The sequence below is a fragment of the Seriola aureovittata genome, chromosome 16 (genome assembly GCF_021018895.1).
Source record: "Seriola aureovittata isolate HTS-2021-v1 ecotype China chromosome 16, ASM2101889v1, whole genome shotgun sequence".
In the NCBI taxonomy this organism is placed as follows: Eukaryota; Metazoa; Chordata; class Actinopteri; order Carangiformes; family Carangidae; genus Seriola; species Seriola aureovittata.
Genome location: NC_079379.1, coordinates 16,575,538 through 16,596,812, shown reverse-complemented (window position 1 = coordinate 16,596,812; position 21,275 = coordinate 16,575,538). Strand labels below are relative to the sequence as shown.

The 21,275-nt window shown below is 39.7% G+C and overlaps 1 protein-coding gene across 5 annotated transcripts in view; it reads right to left on the bottom strand.

Moving 5' to 3' along the window:
• Window positions 1-21,275, bottom strand: part of vps50 (VPS50 EARP/GARPII complex subunit) — a 94,616-nt gene that overhangs the window by 57,961 nt on the left and 15,380 nt on the right. For all 5 annotated transcript variants that reach the window (XM_056399134.1, XM_056399136.1, XM_056399135.1 and 2 more), the window contains exons 5-11: window positions 20,345-20,398; window positions 13,456-13,526; window positions 12,738-12,855; window positions 12,057-12,092; window positions 11,603-11,685; window positions 4,326-4,368; window positions 2,993-3,091 (exon numbers count right to left, since the gene is read on the bottom strand). In XM_056399134.1, the coding sequence (XP_056255109.1) occupies window positions 2,993-3,091; window positions 4,326-4,368; window positions 11,603-11,685; window positions 12,057-12,092; window positions 12,738-12,855; window positions 13,456-13,526; window positions 20,345-20,398 (504 nt within the window). The remainder of the gene's footprint in view (window positions 1-2,992; window positions 3,092-4,325; window positions 4,369-11,602; window positions 11,686-12,056; window positions 12,093-12,737; window positions 12,856-13,455; window positions 13,527-20,344; window positions 20,399-21,275) is intronic.

The window sequence follows — 21,275 nt, the reverse complement described above, 5'->3', positions numbered from 1 at the left end:
GCAATAAAACTCAACTACTGTTCGACTGTTAAATTTGTCTATTAAACAACATCTAGCTGTTGTTTACTTTTTTGTGAATTGTCTCCCCCTTTTTTTTGGCTCTGTTACTGTTTCCAACAACTCCTGAGGGAAATACCAGACGCTTAATGCTCCGCTATGTTCGCCACCTAGTTGCTAATTATGTCTGTCTGCCGTTTGGTATGAGGTAGGTAGTGCACAGTGCTTTTTGCACTTTGTCAGTGCATCATTATCATTAACAATCAGGGATTTAATTTTTCACATTGATCCAAAAATTGCTCTTAACCATGATTTCACCAAAAAAATATAAAATAAAAATTGCAGTACAATTTTGCTCCTCTGCATAGTGCTTTGTTTGTCCCAATTTGAGTCTGTTATGCTTTATTTTCTTTCAAAGTCAAGTTATATTTACCATCATTTTCTGTTTTGCAGCTCCCACCCACAGTCTTGCTATGGGACCCAAGTGAATTCAGGACACCCAAGTCGCAGGAGATGTGGGCACAGTATTGAGCAAACCCTATAGGTAATGGGTGCTGCAGAGTAATTAAATTTTCTTACTGCAAGCTTCTGACCACATAATATTGCACACACACACACACACACCCCCTCATCCATTCTGGCTGCCTGCTGCCACACAAGTAATCTAAACATTTTCCCCTCCTTTCAGGGGGAGTTTCACATCATCCATCCTAAAAACACCACAAAAAATCACTGGCTGTACAAAGTAGACAAAAAAAAGGAGGCAACTATCATAATAAAAACAATCATAAGTTCTACCTATCATGCCGTCATTCTTCTGTAGCTTCTAATAGAAGCCAGGGCCAAGAGACCAACGAAAGGAGATACAAATGGTCAGAGGTGATGGTGTAATGCTGATTACTGATGACACAGTTCATTCACGTATCCAACAATAAAGCGCCAGATTAAAAGTGTTAAAGCTTGTGTTTGTATGTGTGTGTGTGTGTGTGTGTGTGTGTGTGCACGTTGCACCAGAGAAAAACACGGCAGTAAAAGCTAAGACTCAGAGAAAGAACATGGGGCGAACTGCAGGAAACACAGAAGCACAAAAAGTGTGGCAAACAGATGAACCAGGAGCAAAAGAAAAAGGAGAGAAAGATGAAAACAACAAAAACAACAACAACAAACACTTACGGGCGATGGCAAGAGCCAGTCAACAACTCTTCAGTTAGCGTTTGAGTCCAATATTGCTCATTATCACACTAATAACAAAAACATGATTTATTCTCAACAAGCCCTGATGGTACAGTCTCCACCTCAAGAAGGGCTGTTAATGTCGAGAGACATATGGCATATTTATCATATTTATGTCAACATTTCATACGACAATGACGCACTATGCTCGTTGTTGTATGAGTGCCTGGATGTGAACTACCCCTCAAACATTAGTGCTGCACAGTGTAATGTGGAAAAGGTGACATAATATGATTTTATAATGTATCTCCCATGAATTCACACAAATTACAATGGCTATATAACATGTTAATGCCGTACCGTGAAATTAGAGTAAAATGCTATGTCCGCACAACATTAATTTACCCAATTTAACTCAATTTTCAACTGGCAAGCCTCCATACATTCATCAGGTACAATCTGGCTCAGCCCCAACATCAGCACTGAACCCTCACACACTGTAATTACCATCATCTGTTGGCTCAGTGAAAATGTGTTAGCGCAGGGGGGCGGGGGGGCAGGGGTGGGGGCGTAAGGGCTCAAAATGCTGGGGAAGAAATGGAAGAGCATTTGCAGAATCACAAAGTCCATATAGCTTTGGCCAAAAGGTGCGAGTGATTTTGTAACACGGCTCATTGCCTTTCAAATTTACCTTGCATAGCTGGATGGTGACTCATTTCAAGTGTTACTGGGCCACAATTTCTCCTACTTGTTGGAGTAGGCAAGTAACAAATATTTCAAGGGAGACAAAGATAATGTAACCATAGAGTTCAAAATTTTCATTTATAACTCAGGCCTTGACAGATTTAATCTACCCACACCAGAGAGAGCTGGTACAGAGTAGTAGGGAGTTTTGTAGTTTCACACCTAAGTAGCAAGAATAAAATGAGGGGTATGAAAGAGGGAAAAGTACGAGAAAGAGATCAGGGTCAAGTGAGTGGGTTGTGATAGAGAGAGGTCCAAGTATTAGTGATCAACACTTTTTGACAAGAAAAATGGAGGTGGGATAGAACATGAGGAGCAAAGGCTGAAAGACAGAAAGAAGCTAGTAATATTATCCGTGTCACTTATGACAATTTTAACAGAAACTACACAATTTCTTTACAGTAAGATTTTATAGCTTCAAATTAACTGCTGGCCAAAAGATGTCACATCCAAACACTCAATCATCTCTGCCTTTTCAGCTTATTTTATATTATCCAAGGATTATTTTTGAGAATTACATTTCTTTTTATGGGTGATTTCTGTGGGTATCACTTGACTGACAGTGAGCAAGGAATAACTTCATCACAAAAGATGATATGCATGCCCTGCGGCCTCGATCATTCAATCAAAGAGCCTAAAATACTCTTTGCTCCAATGACAAGATCCAGAATTGATTCACTGGAGCAAAAACACTCCACTGAAGCAAAAACAAACAGACGCAGGGAAACAACGTCTATGCTGTTTTAACCAGATGTCTGTGGAAGATTCTGTTCTAACCCAAATGGTGGCAAAAGGTCGAGAAAATAAGGAAACAACTTCAAAGTCTGAATGGAAACACTGCTGAAATAATGTTAAGGAGGGGGAAAGCCAAGATAAACAAAAATAACTTTTTAGAAATTAAAAAATGCTGACATCATCTGTCAAGTCCATAAAACATCCCCCAGAAAAGCCCCTAAATAAGAGAGAGACAGAGTAAAACAACAGGACGCATGCAGTAAGCGAAGACACCAAGTGGACCATCACATCCAGTCATGTTTGGTTATTCACCGTGACGCTGTAGACGAGGAAAACCACTGACCTGTGTCTTGCCCAGGAGCTTGTAGGCCAGCTGCACCTTGGTGTAGTGCAAAACATCAAAGTGCTTACAAGTCTTGGAGAGGGCGACATCAAGCTGCTCCTGCAGCCAGAAATAGACAGATGACAAAGGAAAAAAAAGAGGGCAAAGTGAGAGGAAGAGAAAAGAGAGGGATTATAAACGTTAAGACCAGGGATTTAGATATAGATGTGCAGATGTATAGCTACCACACAAGGCCAAGGGCAGGTAATTGGATGCGGATGTCAGTGTGTGTGTGTGAATCTAAGTTTTTGACAAAGAGATAAAAAGAGGTGAAAAAGTAAGACAAGGTTAGGAGGAAGTTGGGGAGTACAGGGATGTGTAACAACCCTGACACATTAAGCTGAGCTCAACGAATACAGCGCTGACAAAGGCTAAGTGATCAAACGCCTTGCGTCACCACGGGTTTTCGCACGCCTGCACTTAAACATAACGCAATGACTACAGCCAACATGACAAACTCTCTATAATCACATGAGAGAAAGTCATTAGTCAGTAATGTCATCAACTAAATTTATAGGCCAAAGTAGTTTGAGAAAAGAAATGAACCGATGCCACTGTGAATCGGAATTTTAAAAGTACTCTGGAATTTAAAAGTACCTCATGATAACTCACTGATGATTAAAGCCACTGTGTTTAAAGTTGGAAAATTTTCATCTTTGGCCCCCCAAATATATATATATATATATATATATATATATATATATATATATATATATATATATATATATATATATACATATATATACATATATATACATATATATATATAAGCAAGTGTTATATATTTGTAGAGAATTTAGCTTTTCTTATTCACAAACTCTTGTTGACAGGTAAACAAACAAGCACCTTGGTGCATGGCAATGTGTGTGGGTGTGTGTGTGTGTGTGGTGTGTGTGTGTGTGTGTGTGTGTGTGCATGTACGCCTATTTCTTGTGTACAGACAAAAGTGTAAGTAATTAATCCACTCAAGCGCAGCAGCAGCGGTGCAGAGAAAATTGCTTTGCATACCATTTATCACACACAAGTATCACAGCACAGCTAGAGATGAAACAGATATAATTTACTGTGTTTGCACACTCACAATAATGACTTTCTGAAAGTGTCAATATTTGGTGGACCCAGAATGAGAAAGCCAAGCTATCAAAATGTCAAAATGAGGTATAAATTACTTCTTTCAGATGAGGGCTTATGGAAAATTACAAGGTTAGAGCAAAATATCATTCACTGCTGAAACTCTCTTTACTGCTATCACTCTCAAATAATAGAATTAGCGATAAAGCAGGGAGGCACATACCTCTATTTGCTCCAGAGTGTCTTGTAGTTTGGAATTCAATTCACTGTGGGGGGAAAAAAAAAAGATTACTGAGGGTTAGTTCCTCCAGAATATGGAAACAACGAATAATTATTTTCATTATCAATTCATCCATTAATAATTTTTGGTTAAAGTATTTATCAGTTGTACCAAAAATGTGTTTTGAAAATTACAAAAAATAATGGTAAATGCCCCCCCCCACAGAAAGGTGGAGTTCAAGCAGATGCATAGAAATCCTTTTTTTTTTTTTTTTTTTACCAACAGTAAAATATACCAAACATACTCCAAATATGAAACATCAAAAATCAAGCAAATCTTTTAAGAATCTGTATCCACATTTAACCAGAAAAAATTACATTAATTCTGATCATTCAGTTATGAAAAATGCAATGATTTTGTTTACCATGCATCAGCGAACATGTTTTCAAGCAACCAGAGTATGACGTAGACACCATTGAAATTTTGCTTCTTCATACAAACAAGGCAACAAGGGACCAAAAATACGATGGATGTATCCCAACAATTACTTTGAGAAGGAAGGTCTTATTTTTGTGTTTCAAGTGTTTGTGGGATCCAGATTATGAATCGCGTTAGCATGCATGTCTGTGCATGTACTTTGCATGTTATTCAAGGCACAAAACGCCTACACGTCCTTGAAACGTCCTCAGATTTTGCCTCATCCTGGGAAATGCTTTCAACTCAAAAAGCTGAAAAGTAGCAACAGCAATGACGACTACTTTGCTCATCCCAAGACACCAATTCAATTCCCTTGTGACTCCCCCTGCACTTCGCCCATTCATAATCATCCTCTGTTCCACCATTTCCCTTCCTCTGTCCCTGCTTTCCTTGGGGTCTTTTTCAGGTCAGCCTGCTCTTATGTTGTGCCTTGTGAGACCACAGTCGCCCAAGGGAGAGAGTGTCCTTAACAAATTGCTAATTAAGCATCTTAGCTTCAGCTGGGGATAGAGGGTGAGGAGAGTGAGGAGGAGGGAGAAACAGAGAGGAGACTGCAGATTGAGTCCCACAGGTCATTTGCAAAACAGGTAACAAAATGAGCGTGCCATTTCACAACTCGATGCACTATAACCCTTTTTATCTGTATGAGGAAAGGAAAGGAATGCACATCAAGTGTGAAATAAAAGTCATACAATGTTCGAACATAGTCAAGAAGAGCATTTTCTCACAGACTGGAGACTGATGGGATATGAAGGAAATGTCACTACAAGAATTGTGTAAGAGAATCAAGGTGAAGTGACAAACACCAGCGCCACACTTTTAATGCGGTCATTTTATCTTTAAGGGACCATGTACAATATTAAACATAGATGTTACCATTTGATGCATTGTGCCAGAGTTAGCCTAAGGCTAATTTTCATCTGCAGTCCTGTGGCAGACACAATTAAAACCACACAGCGATGAAACAGCACTAAGAAAATTATACAAAGAAGACATGATACATAACACAAATTACACATAGGGATACATCACACATGCACACACCTCCTCAGCACCATGAGTATGGTAAACTAACTAACTAACTAACTAACTAAAGTATGGTAGATTAAAAGCAAGTATATTTGAAAACCGAGCAAAACAAATACAGTAATAATGCAGTAATAGTATAATACAGAGTCAAGCAAAATATATGGAATACAGAGTCAGTGGTTGCAGAGCTGAGCAGCTTTTAACTACTTACAGTCTCCATGACTATAGCAAAACTTAATCGAATGAGTTGGCATTTGTAATTATAACATGATTCTCAGCTAACATCAGTATGGCCAGTATCCTCAGTGGAAACTACAGCTGGAAGCCAAGATAAAGAAAACACACAAAGAAGTGAGTAAGCTGGCTCCACAACAGAGAGGTGAGCTGATCAATGTCAGGTCCTGGCTACTGAAGAAATACATCTGAATGTCCATATGCAAGGCCCAGGAGAGCGCTAAACAAAGGCTTTACAGCTCTGGCAGCCATACTAAGGAGATACAGCAGAGGAGCAGAGGCCAACAGGATAAATGCCCTGTTCATCACACAACGTTCAAGTGAACTCCCACACTGCAGGGTGGTAAAGTAAAAGGAGCTAAACCACAAACTGAACAGTGTTGCAAGACCATGAGAGGAAAAGAAAATCATCTCACAAGACCAATGCTCAGGGGCTAACACAACTGAGAGTGAGGTACACCACTGCAGTTTCCTAGAACAGAAACCTGTCACCATCACAGCTGGGCAGACACCCAACAATGGTTGGTAAACATTAAGAAGTGAATGAAATCAAACGCACATATTAAAAAAGTATGGGAAATATGCCTATATCTACTTTCTTGGCTCACATGTCTTTATGTCAAATATGAAGCTATAGCTATCAGCCAGTTAACTTAGTTCAGCATAAATACTAGAAGCAGTTCTACAGCTCAAGCCAAGTCAGTGACTTCCATGCTGGCTTAACCAAGAAATACTTCCAGTATATGTTTACATTTTACAAAAAAGTTAACTATTATTTTACAAAATGGCAGAATAAATGGACAGTAATAACAGCTAGGCCCCACCCTGCTTGCCTATCCAACCATCCAACTCAAGATCAATAACCTGCCCCTTCACATCATCAAAACACACATTACTCATCATAAACACTCAGCTAAACTGACTCTCAGCTAAGTTTAAAATGGAAAACTGGAAAACCAACTAGATCACTCAATGCCATAAAAAAGGATCCATGGCCACTAAGAACCTTGACCTTCTTCAAGAACTTTCTGGACTTTTGAGTAGCAACACAAGGGGTCAACTCAAAACCAACACCCCAGTTCACCTGCTGTTATTGTGTCCATGCGCTGTACATATTACTTAGTTACAGTGTCCTATGAGTGTTCATGTGTGTACAGATGCAGCTCCTCCCTACATACTGACACACTTCCATGATCAGACAGAATGCATAAATAACAGATGAGGAGAAAAACCTAATTAACAATCTGTTCCCTGCAGGGAACAAGAGGATTGAAATAGAATTTTGTAGAAATCGGGGTGTATTTTTTTTTTTCATCCCGTTTTCAATTATCACCGGCAATAGGTGTCCACAGGGCCTCGAGGCCTCCATGGTGACTTGCTGACTCGCTAAATAGTCAGTGTGTGCTGTGCTTCGAGGGTCGGCCGGATGCTCAGATTTTGTGAAGATGCCATAATTTGCTGCAGTCGTGTTACGAGGTAGACAGAGAGGCAACAAAGTGTCAGGGGAAGGGCTTCAAAGAGCGAAACACAGCGAGAAAGGACAACAGCAACCACAATTACGCAAGTGAGAAAGCAGGGCAGATTAAAGGGAACAGTACTGGGAAAAATGATCATAACAGACGAAGACAATGTGCACTGATTGTTTTCTTGTTCGTCAAGTGCAAAACGTTATGTAAAATTTAGATATTTGGCTCTGGCATTGGCTTTGGCTCTACTAGAGTTGTGGACCGTTCTCCATGGGTACAGATCAGACTCATGACCAAGGACACATGGGCTGTGACACCCAAAGCTGATTAACTGTAGCTGGCTCTTGAGATATGATTTCATACCAGTCTAATAGATTCCCACATTCTTTTTGCAACTGTTTGTTTATTCGTTTGTTTGTTTTCTACATCAGAGTCCTTGTAGAACTTGGATCCAGTCCAAAGAAGTTGAGCGGGTTTCATATGAAAACCCAGATCTGTTGTTTGATTGATGCCAACTCCATCGAGATTTACACCGGATGTGAAAACAGTCAAGACATAAAATATTTTGGCTAATTTCACTGTAGACATTCCCTTACAATCTTGCACTGCTGGTTCAGGCAGAGTACTGCAGTGTTTTTTTATTATGTGACTGCCCACTAATGGAACAAGCTGTGATTAGTCTGTCCGTTATACTGACTACTCACTCCAGTAGCTTATGTGAACATCCAATTAAATACAAATATTTGGAAAGGAGATAACAGGTTTACAGAATAATTAATGCATCCCTTCATAATTGCTGCTCATCATGAAAAGAACCATGGCTGCAAATAAACAAAGATGACTAGAAATACCGCCTGACCAAATTGCAGGAAATATGGTCATAATCTCCCCTTCCTCTTTTACAGCACTGAAAATAATGAAAATGTTAAGCATCTTCTTTCTTACAAGCACACAAGCGCAACTGAAAAAGTAGTGTTGAGGACCAATAGAGAGGCAAACAAATCCGCTGTGGTTCAGCCAACTTTGTATGTGTGCAAGCACCCCCAAAACTAGAAGTCGTTCAGACCAAGGATTGACTTTGAAAATGTCCTAAGATCCTGTTGTTGTTTTGAGTGCAGGGGGGCCTTTAACATGATCTCTAAAGTGCCGCAAGTAAAAACAAACACAAGAGACACACTACTACAAACTGTTACATATGGAACACCTTTTAAAAATCTGCTCTGGGACACAATCACCCAGCCTCCAAAAGAACATACACTACAACCACAAAGACGAGGACGAAGGCACCGTGGCTCTGAATAAATTGGTGAACTGGGTGCAGTGCTTGCAGTGTCATGTTTGACAGCCGGCACAAAGTTGTTTTTTCCTGAGACTGCAAACATCCGTTGACACAGATGTTAATACAGAGGCACTCTGCCCTTCTTCCCACACTTAGCTCCTCTTGAACATGCAGTTGAATCGCCCTGTCCTTCAAATAGATTAGAACACCTGAACGAACCACCTCCCCTCTAAACTAGAATGGCAATTAGCTGAAGTGGAGATCTGGAGGAGATTCACCTAAAACCACCTGTTCTAGATGAATCCTATTCTATTTTTAATTGTTAAAAAAACGCTGAAAAAAAAAAAAAAAAAATGAAATCATGGATTTGCAGACTTGAGATCATTATTCTCATTTACGACACTAGTTTAGTAAGAAACAACACATTTTCCATATTTCTCTCTAGAATATGCAGATAATTATGAATAGATATTAAATACGATCAAAACAATAACTAAATGTATACACCCTTATTTCTTGCAAACTGGAATATAAATATTGAACAAAAAAAGTTTGAAATATCTCTAAGTGACAAGCTACACCTCTCAGCATGATCATATCCATAATCACAACATGAAACATGTTGTGATTATATAATTATTGTGGGGCTCACAAAGCTCTAGGCTAGATTACACCTTTGTTATACTTGCCACAGCAGAGTTCACACTTTATGAACACCGTGCTGAAATGTGAGGGTCTTAAGATGCCGAACAGCTGGCCGTGTGGACCGTCTCATGACAATGAAGTGAGATGGAGCATGAGGCTGTGTGTGCCTTGTTGGGGAAACAATGTTGACGTTTAAAAGGCTGGGGACACGGACAAAGGAAGGGCAGGCATGAAACATAGCCTACATGAAGGGCATTCGGTAGCACATGGAAAAGCGGCGCTACAAGGTTAAATCAGAGTGAAACAGCCCAGCCAGTGGCTGCTTATTGAGGGAAATGCTGCAGTCAGGGTTCTGGCAATTTTGGGCAGAGAGCCAAAGCACTATGTGAATGCTAATGCAAAGTGTGACAGATGTGTGATCAATGCACTACTGTTAAAAACTAATACATTCAGGAAGTGGCATTAGCATACTGCAGAAGAAAGCACAGGTGAGGACGGCAAGCAAATTACCAGCCAGCTGTCACACACACGCGCATTTGTTTATAGTGAATACAGAGACACTGATGGTTATGAAATTCAAAGCTTTAAGTGCTTCTTTTTATGACATTCCCACATTGATAGGCTGGTTGCAGTGGATGTTATCATAGATAGCAAATGGTGCATAGGTCTATTCTGCACACCCCCACCCCAGCACATTCAGCATCATCATGGACATAGAACACCATTAATGGTAAATTAATGACACTGTGAAAACAAAAGTGATATCCACACAAATAAACAGCAGCTGTTAGTGGGAGGGAACAGTGGGATGAATTTTCTGCACCACAACAATCCCCTGTGCATAATACTGGCTTATTGATCATTTCCCACCAGTCATCCAATCACTCAGATAGCATTATTACAGCAAAGCCCCCTTTGTCTTCTGCTCCACTGTTAATTCACTGTGGTAAGTGATAGCTTTGGTGTTACTGCTGAAACTACCCCCTCAGGATTACCAAAAGATTGACAAGATGTTTTTTGGCACTTTTTTTTTTTTAAATCAAGAAATTGGTTTGAAACAAAAAATAATAATATAAAAACTGTGTATAAATGGGTGTGTGTTGGAAGCTGGTGAAGAAGTCACCACACCTCTTATACAATACAATATTCTGGCCGGGTCTGTACAAGGTGTCGCAGGAGGAAGCCAGCAATGACATGCAGCCCTGATCAATCCTTAATCAATACATAAAAAGGAGCACTGAGGCACCCGCCTGCTGCCACAAATTGGGCACAATTAGACAGGAAATCAAAGGGAGAGAGATGATTCTCCCTCTGGTATTCAACATCTTTCCCTGTGTGCTCAGGAAAGCATTCTTACGTAAGGACGCTTATGCACAATAATCTTCAATATAGCTGATTGTTTTTAAATCTAACTCTTACTCTAGAGCAGAGAGCAGGAGGTTTGTTATCACCCTCATGTGGGGGCATTAAAAACATTATTGTGTTAGCCTAACGGTTCAGCTGCCTGCCTGTGTCTCTTTATCTTATAAGACAATTCCGTTCAATCCAACAACTATTTTTTGAACTGAAGGAAGTCACCTCAGGAGATAGGCAATATCTGGCAGCTGCATTCAAAACATATTCCAAACATGTCGGCCTCAAACAGCTTAAAGAAAACAGTGGTAGCAGCAGGCTTATATTCACCGAGAATGTCCTGCTGTGGACAATTTCCACTTAGCTAAAAGCCCATTGACAATGTCTGCAGATAGTAAAAACTCAAGAAAAATGCTTTGACTGTCATAGTCAATGCAATGGAATTGCCACAAGGCAATGATAATGAGTAAAACAAGAGGAAAAAAAGACCCTTAACACCACTTTATTAAATTCCAACCTTGAGAGAAAAAAAAGGTAAAGACAAAAAACATATGGCATTCTTTGTTCTGCATTTCAAGGAAAACATAGGGTTACGATTTAAAGGAGACCATTTTCCTAGTTTCCTCTACGCAAAAGGAGTTGACATCAGACTCAGAATGATCTTATTTATGTCATATTTTAATCTACAAAGATCAGAAAGGTCAGAAAACCTTCCATCCAGCTACAGTAAATGGAGCCCATTCCATTCCCATTTGGATACAACTAAATATTATTCCATCAATCTGCTCATACTGTACCTGATGCAGCTGTAGTGTTTAAAGGTGCTGGCAGCCTTCTGACATTCCAGACAGAGCTGGATTGCACCTGGGTAGTCTTCCTCCTGCAGAAACAGAGAAGAGAGGTCATTTAATTTCGACACAGGGTTTAATGTACAATATAGTCTGTACCCATTTTTATGAACACCATATCATTATGTGCGACTTCCTCCTGTGCATCAGTGTTTTTCTGACCCAGTTTGATACAATTATTAGATTTATTATTGGAAAATGGTTCTTACAGCAGATACTCTGGAACGGTAGTCAGAGCATCTAGTGTTTGTGTGGGTTTGGCTTTCACTATAGAATCCCTACAGATTTTTTACCTTTCAAGTCAATTATAAACATATCTCTGCGTGTGTGTGTGTGTGTGTGTGTGTGTGTGTGTGTGTGTGTGTGTGTGTGTGTGTGTGTGTGTGTGTGTGGATTACAATACCTCAAGCATCTCGCTGAGTCTTACATCTGTTCTTTGCTGTGAGGGGAAGAATGACAGGAAGAAGACATGAATACAGCATCAAATGACTAACAGTCCACTAAATTAAGTGACAACTAGTTCAGCATTAGTTTGGCTTCCAACTGTGACCATGTCGCTTAAATCTTTTAATGTTCATAGTCAGAGGAAATGATGAAGGCAAAGGAACAGATGGTTAAAACAGAGCATGTTTGGTTTCATTCTTAATAGTACAGAGGAACAGTTGTCATGTACATTAATTAATTAAATATAATAGTAGAAAAGTAACTATGAAATATGGTACAGAGAAATACGTTAATTACCTTAAGTAGCCGAGTTTGACACAATTAATTCGAAGGGTAGTTTGTAGGCTGCTGTCTGAGATTTACCCAGCTCAAACAGATCTGGCTTTTATTTAATTAAACAGGCATCAAACTGTCGAGCAATCTGTGCAGGGTGTGGCAGCCACGTTAGCAAGTAGACTGCTAATTAAATTTTGGTGGTTAAACCAAACCAGAGCTCTGGCTCACAGAACAAAAAGCTCCCTTAACTTTAGGATACTTCAGCAGGCAGATGTTTCTCTGATCTTCGTGACCTTTACACTAAAGACACATGTAGTTTAGAACAAAATATGCTGCATGTGAAAATTATGTCTGTAAATCTTACCAGCGTCTTGATGGTCCTCAGAGATTTAAGCAAGCCTGTCAGCAGTTGTCGTCTTCTCTGATTGGCCAGTAGGCCCAGGCTGGCCTCTGTGAATCCTTCCTTCGCAACGCTCAGTTGTCTACACACAAGATGTAACAGTGCAGGAAGAGAATAGCATCAATACGTTAATGAATTGGTAATGGTCTATAACTGATGTAACTGTACTGTCTATATAGAAAAGCATATTTCAGCAAATCACTGGGGTGAACAATCTAAGCTTTTGGTATTTCAGGTTAATCAGAATGTGTACCTGAGCATTTTGAACACCTGGCACATGAAGCTTTATACACATCTTCAAATTTACAAAAGTGATAGCGCTGAGGGAAATACTATACTACAATATACAGTATTACTACCCAAACTTTTAGGAACACTAAGACAAATTGTCTTGTCTCATCGGCCACAAGATAATAACAAGCCTAATAAACAAAGAAATAACATATTATGGAGCAGAAAGTATTGTGTACACTGGCATGTTTTTGCTACTTCCTTTCAAGGGCAGACAAGACAGAATCATTTGTCATATGTGACCATAAATGAGAATATATGAAGGGAAGGAATAGTTATCTGCAACTTAACTGCATGTGAAAAACACTTAGTATGCAGATTTGGTCTGAATGCGCTATTCGAGGAGCTATTTCACTTAATGAATAGATCGTATATAATAGAATGTTATTACCTCCTTGCATTAGTGCAAATGACTGCTGCCAACTGCAGATTGGTCTGTAACGCCGTCACTCTCTCCAGTTCCTGTGAAAAAGGACCAAGTTAGTGGAGAAATGGCAAAGGAGCATACTGTAACTGTAAACACTGGAACAGACTAAAACTGCTGAAATGGTGCAAAGACTTGGAAATCTCCCACTTAGATATACCGTTACAATCTGTATTGAGCAGCAAAACTTTGTATTGAGCAGCATGATAGTTTAAATCAATGGACTACAGTCTCTCTCAGAATCTGGTTTAAGGAATGTAAATCACCACTACTTGAAAGTCAGTCCCGACTGAGATGGGTCGCTTTAGACCAGCACTTCAAGCCAGCAAGGGCTGATGGGAGGTTTAAGCATAGGTATAGGATTGACATCACTTCCTTCTGTTCAATGGAGATTTCAATGGAAAGTACCTAAAGCCTGCTGGAAAAGTCCCTAAATGCCGCCCGATGACGTACTACATCAATTAGCATATTCATGACATCATTGCGTCATATTTGCATTCGGCCTATTGTCAGCTGGTTTCAGCACTTATCCGTTTGCTTCTCTCCTATTCTCTGTTCTCACATATACAATATTTCTATACAGCTGAATTCCCAATCAAGCTGTTATCATTTACACGTTTTTTTGTTTTTGTTGTCAGACAACAGAACATGGCCCATTAAGACTACAAGTTACATATTACCAACAGTTACTTCCAAGCTTGTTCCAAGCTGCTGCTTAAATCCAGATTTTATAACCATACAAGTTCCATTTCATGGGGACTTTAAGGGCTGGTTAGATTTATTATCAGGAGTTAATCACATGCACACAGATATTTTGAGTAAAAGTGGCTGTTCTAGGCTTGCATTTATGGCTAGCCAAATTCTACCAAAAATGCTTGCTAGCAACACAAAGACAGTGTGTTTTCACATAAATTTGACTTCAAGAATGTAGCCTCCATGCAAACTGGTGACGTGCGACCTGTGTGCATGACTGTTGGAGGCAGTGCGGTCATCAGCCAATTCCAGTGCTAATTGTTGGTCGACCTGTACTATTTAGTGCTAAGAAACAGTCCCAGTATACTCTATTGTTGTAATATCAGTAGGACACCAATATATTGTTAAACTGGTTCATTTATGATGCTGTCAGTGAGATGTTTATAATAATGCCATTTTCTGAGCAAATCACTTTCATGAACAACAGTGCTTGCAAACGCACATATATCAGAGCACTCTTCTGAGAGATGCATCCTGCCGCGAGTCTTTAATGAAGACAGATGTTATAGATGATGTTATTATGTTAAGGCATGTATCATCTGTGCCATTGTGTATTAGAAGTGTTTCAGAGAACAACTTTCAAAACAGAAAATCAGAGAAAACCTTCCTTTCTTTAGAGCTTTGACGTTTACAAAACGATCAGTGAGAACTGCTCTCAGAGTTCAGTTATTACTTATTATGCCACTTCAATGACCTCTGCAGAGAACAAACACACCCTCAGCCAAAGTAGGGCCGAGGGGCAGATTGCTCCGCTGTTATATTTTCGACTTTTCTTGTCCTCTTTGTGTTATTATTTTCTTGGATCTGCCAGATGTCATGCCTGAGGTGGGAGATGCTTGTCCTTTGATTTTATTTTTTTAATTTTGTATCACCTCTCCGCAAAAAAAGTGTCCAGTGTTCACAAAAGATGTCTTCATAACACTGTCAGACATAAAACAACCTTTTACCAATAGAATATAGTCTGGGGAAATTCATTTTCAACGGTAATAAAAATAAGAAAAACAACAACAACATCAACAAGTGGCACTTCATGGCTGTGGGTACGAGATCAATGATCCCATTCAAACCAATCTGCCCTCATGATCTCGAGTGTTGACGAAGATCTTGACAAGTCCTCAGAACAGTTTGCAAGGGTTGATTCAAGAGCCAGGGTTTTCTCTGAGGGGACATGCACCATGCGAGTCTTATGCTTTTCTGCTTGGGGCCGAATATTTCATGAGGACTTTTAAAAACGTTAGGTTCATGTCCAAGCTAACAGTATATTATCAGAAAGATCAACTTTTAACCTTGAAATTGTTTTTCTGAATCTAAGCTGAAATGTATTAAAGGAATAGTTTGAGAATTTGGGAAATACGCTTATCCGCTTACCATCTACCTACTACTACCACTAAAGCTAACAACACATAATATTGCATTTGTTAAATCCTGAAATAAACCAAGAACATTGTGGATTTATGTACAGTAGCTTATATAACAGAATATGTATTGGCACCCTACATAAAACCTCAACGTGTAGTTTTTACAGGTACTAGTACACCCACTATTATGAAAATCATTATCAGAATTTTGTCTTTTTACATGCTCAAGGAAAATGGTGTTGCTATAACACACTGGTACCCTTACAATTCAAATACTACTGAAACATTTATAAGTAATCGTCTGTAAAGTCTCCACTTGTGACACTTGAGTAAGCTCATATGCAATGGTCAGAACGGTTTCTTAATAAATGAAGGTAACGTGGTGGCTTTTAAAAATGTGTCGTCAGAAAATGCCCTTGCTCGCTGAGCAGCATCAACTGGCTAGAGCTGGGCTGACTCATCAGGAGACTGATTCACAAGCTGGGAACAGTGCAGCCAGGTCTTCAGCATCTGCACCATTAACATCTATAAACCTCCGTTATGTCTACTCCTGACATGAAGTGATGAAAAGTTAAAAGGTATAAAACAAATGAATCGGTTTACTTCAGTTCAACAGTCAGTAATATTCAGCAGAGTAAAGAGGTGCACTTAGGAGCAAACCTGGTCAAATAAGGATCAATTTCTCTTCTGTGTCCACCAGAAATTCATCTACCACTTCAGTCTCTACCCATTGTCATGACGCTTATTATCAACACACTGCTAATACTGCAACACTCAGTCCATGATGTAATGTACATACACATTCACACATTGAGTTATATGCATGAATCCGCAAAAGAAAACAAGGCAGAAACAGCTTGAATACACACATATGCGGCTTCAAACGGAAACACACACACATACACAAACACAGCATGCTGAAGGCCCAGTGTGTAGCCTCTGGCTCCAATTTGTTGTTATACCACAGCTCTGAGCCATCTATCCCGTCTGTAAGCTACATTTAACCTGACAGACAACACGCTCAATCAGCTTAGCTTGTGTTAGAGGAGATACAGTAACTGTGCACAGTGGTGCAATTGGTCAGTCAGGTTTTAGTGGATAAAAACAGGTATGCATGGCTGAGATAAGCTTAAAAACACTATGTGGGGATAAAGTAAAGAAAGGCTGAATTCCATTATCTGACAACGCACAAATACTGGTGCACAGAAGATCTGTATGTATTGTACACATACAGGAAAGGTGAGCCTACTTAAGTGCAATTAAACTACACAGCTCGACTCCTCCAATGTCCACAAACACAACTCTGGAGTGGGAAGTGAAGGTCAAGGAGGAGGAGATGTTGATTCACAAGGGAGATTTTTTTCCTCCCAGGCTTCTTTATTCATATATTCATAAGAGGTCCTTCCTGTGACCCTCCAGCACATTGACTATGCACTGGCCCCATGTTACCCATCCTGCCTACACATGCTAATGGTGCTGCAGTTTGGGCCCTGCCCTAGTTGCTTTTTTCGTGCTGAGGTGAACGGAAAACAAAGTTGGATGGTATTCAGGACACACGAGTGCAGGGACTCACAGCTGGAGTTGACATTTTTAGCATACAGTGTGTTTATGTCTCCACATTCACACACATACATTTACCTAAAGGTTATGTGAGCATATATATCCACACATAGTAACTACCCTGCCACCTCCATTTCCTATCAATTTCTTCTGTACCGAATGAAATAACTTAAGACAGCCGCGTAATTGGCAGGTATGACCACCAAGGTTGGACAGATTACCAATCTCTCTTAAAGGAGGCAAATGGGGAACGAAAAACAAAGTCACCAGCAGTAACTGTGATGAATAAGTGTTTCCAGTGGGAAATAATTGAATACAAGTCCAAGACCATTCCTTTGAGTGAGGGCTACCTGGTGCAAATTCATTACAACTTCGTCTCCACCCAAAGTGATCTCTCTTTCCTGACAAGTCTAAGGGTCATGCAGTTGAGCCACTCAGTCTCTTTTTAACTGGGGCGATAAGAGAGGGCAGTTATTTTAAATCACCCCATTAACTGTTTTACCAATCTAGCAGTTTACCTGGATGCCACCTTGAACTCACAGAAAACAATTTTGTGTCAACTTTAAAAGTCAAATGTAGAAGCAGACTAGAATTACCTCCAGCAACCAGCCAAGCTGCAGGAAATATGGTTATAATCTCCCCTTTCTGAGTTACAGCATTGAATAATGGCCACAAGTGTTCTGATGTTACAGTGAAGTTGACCTTTGACCATTTGCATATAAAATGTCATCACTCAATCTTTTTATCCTATTAGACATTTGTGTTAAATTTTGTCATAATTAGCGTATGAACTCATGAGTTATGGCCAAAAACATGTTTTGTGAGGTCACAGTGACCTTGAGCTTTGACCACCAAATTCTAAACAGTTCATCTTTGAGTCCAAGTGAATGTTTGTGCCAAATCTGAAAAAAAAATCCCTTAAGGCAATCTTTAGATGTCACATTCAAGAGGCCAAAAACGTGTTTTGTGATGTCACAGTGACCTTTACCTTTGACCACCAAAATCAAATTAGTTCATTCTTGAGTCCAAGTGAATGCAGAAATTCCCTTACGGCTTACTGCGATATCATGTTCACGAGAATGGGATGGACCGACGGACAACCTGAAAACATAATGCACCGGTGCAGAGGCATAAAAAAATGACGGAAAAATGACGGAAAAACTAATGTGGGCACCTGTAAAATATAATTAGTTAATTAGTAATCAGCAGTTGTAAGTGACTCAATGATAATGACCTTCATGTAACCTTCCACAAGTGGAAGGCTGCTCACACTTATGACCCTTTCTGTGTGTGCAAGCGGCGGCATTGTAACGCTAGAGGGCAGCAACAGTGACCAGACGCAGGTGCCAACAGAAGAAAGGTTAGTCACTCCATAGCTATGAATCACATCAGACGCTTAGCAGGCGCTCACTTCAAGCGCTGAGGCATGAGTATATGTGTGTGCACAATTTATGTGTTCAGTAATGTGTGTGTTCATAGCACACGAGTACTGGGGAGAGGTGGCATTGCGCCCTGTGGCTCTGTGTCTCTGCAGCAGTATGTGTCTCAGTGTACATGTTTGATAAAGTATCACACTGAGGAGATAAGAAGACTTGGGAAAGAGAAAAAGAAAGAAAACAGATGAAACACTTTACAGAAGCAGGTGTAATGCTGAAAACATAACAGTGAGAGGAGCCTCAGAGATGTAATGTATGTCCCTGTTTCTCAGCTGCCAGGTCAATGGGCTTGATAATGCATATTTGCCAGGCTGTATATACACACTTAACAAATCTGTAAATCAAGAGACAAGCATCGAGTTCTTTCTGAACGATAGCAAATTATGTAGTAAAATTCTAACTCCCTTCTCATCGTGATATTAATGCAGAGGATGTAGAAACTGAAGCGCCCTCTGAACTCCACAGGGCATTTGTAGACCAACTGAATGTGAGCTAAGACGGGTCAATGGAAATGCCCCCTGAAATCGCTGGCAATGTCTATTAATAAGCCCTGTTGTCATTTGCACTCTGCAGAGTCACAGCGAGGGTCATAGAAATAATGATCAATTTACTATTCAGACACTGACCTTCAGACGGCTTAAAAATGGCAGTAATATCACTGTGAGTCACTACTAACAAATTTGTTAAAGCTGTCAGTCATCTGCTGTGTCTCACCAGGAACAAAGCTTTACCGACTCAATACAAACTTGACGTTCACTCGTAACTTTAGCAGCCATACTGTCCGTCTGATGGGACTAGCAAGGTTTAATTTGCTAGTCTTTTGATTTATAAGCCCAATAATTCAAAAGGCTAAGTCATTCAATCAAATCCAACAGACAAACATGCACTTTGCCAGCTCTTTGATCTCCAACTAAACTACTTTTATTGGCCACTTAATGCAGCTACAAATCACATACAACGTGCACAGATGTGTTTAGCTATTTATATAACTTGGAGTTTCATTTACAACAAGTGTTGATATCCAAGATTATTAAACCTCTAAAAAGGAAAGTAAATTCCCCTCCTTTCTATGTGGCAGTGGGTTAAACAAACTACTCTCAGCTCATATTTTTAAGGTTTTAACGGTCAAGAAAGTTGCTCTTTCTGCAAGCTGCATTTCTAAACACCGAGATGAATGAGATTGCGTCGGTTCACTACTGTCAAATAAATCAGGTGAATAAAAGCAGTTGGAAGAATCATTCTGACCTAATCACCACATCAAATGTGTCCTCTTGTAATGTCTAGCCTGACCAAAAATAGACTGAATGGCTTAATTGATATAAAGACTTCGTCACACATGCTGGTTCATTTCAGTTCATTGCAACATCACGAGGCAATCAAAGAGGGGATTAGTTTGAATTCACATTCTGACTATGTTCTGAATAAAAAATAGATTATTGTCCCCTTTTCCTTATCCACAGATGGAGTCAAATTTCATATTGCCATGGTTACAGAAATTTATGTGGTCAGTGGCGGCAAACCTACACATCACATCCACTGAAACCATGATAGCATCAAAATAACCTGAGGCCCATTCATAAAATGTAATTGAGAAAAGATACCATTAAAAAAAAAAAGAAAAATAGCATTTGTGATGTGATCTGGAATAAAATTTCAGCAGATGAAATACTTTTTTAAGACGAGTGGCTGGGCTGGGAAAAGACAAAAACAGATGTTTAATATGGTGGTGAGTTGACCCTGGAAGCTTACCTTGACATACGCAGGCTGTTTCTCCAGAATGAGATCTGCAACCTTTTTAGAAACCTACACAGAGAGAGAGAGAGAGAGAGAGAGAGAGAGAGAGAGAGAGAGAGAGAGAGAGAGAGAGAGAGAGAGAGAGAGAGAGAGAGAGAGAGAGAGAGAGAGAGAGAGAGAGAGAGAGAGAGAGAACTGCAGTTAAGATGATGAACAGAATATAAAAAACAAGTCAAAAGACATTTTGATCTTCTTTCCAAATGTCAGACCACAAAAGCAGTTTGGCCAGTGTAATCTTGCTATAGAGGATGGAGCGAGAATAACAATCACTTCCGTCTGTATCAAAAGCGCAGTATAGCCAAAACCTTTTAAAAGAGTGTCTCTCTTTCTCAGTTTCATTTCATCCAATGTCTTTCTCAATAGCCTTACTCTTGTTTCGTTCAGAAAAGCCTCTGTTCTCTCGGCTTCTATTGTGTTTTCTAATGTTCTCTCCTCTACTTTGTGCCTTTTACCAATTCGACTCACAGCTGAGGTGAAGTTGTAATTATTTAAAGAGCATGTGCCCTGCTTATGACATGAAGCACAGTATTAAGCACGGTCATGAGATCGGTGTGACCCCCTGCAATGGGTGTTGCTTTTTACTGGAGAAGGAAAAAGCTGAAGAACACTGTGTGTCAATGGAAATTGAATGAATCGTAGCCTCTCCCACAGTGAAGGACCATACAAATAAGGTCATACTGCAAGGCGGGGGACTATGGTTAACTCCTTCCTTTTCATTCAATACTTATGACACGTTTCCAAAAGGTTAAAAGGATCGTAAGCTGTCCGCAGGATTGTTTTCTTTTCCTATTCTGTCCTTGAATTATTCATGTGTGTGAATTTTCATTAATAACCTTCCAGTTTACCTCCAAATCTTAACAATAATGCATTTTAAAGGGGTATAAAG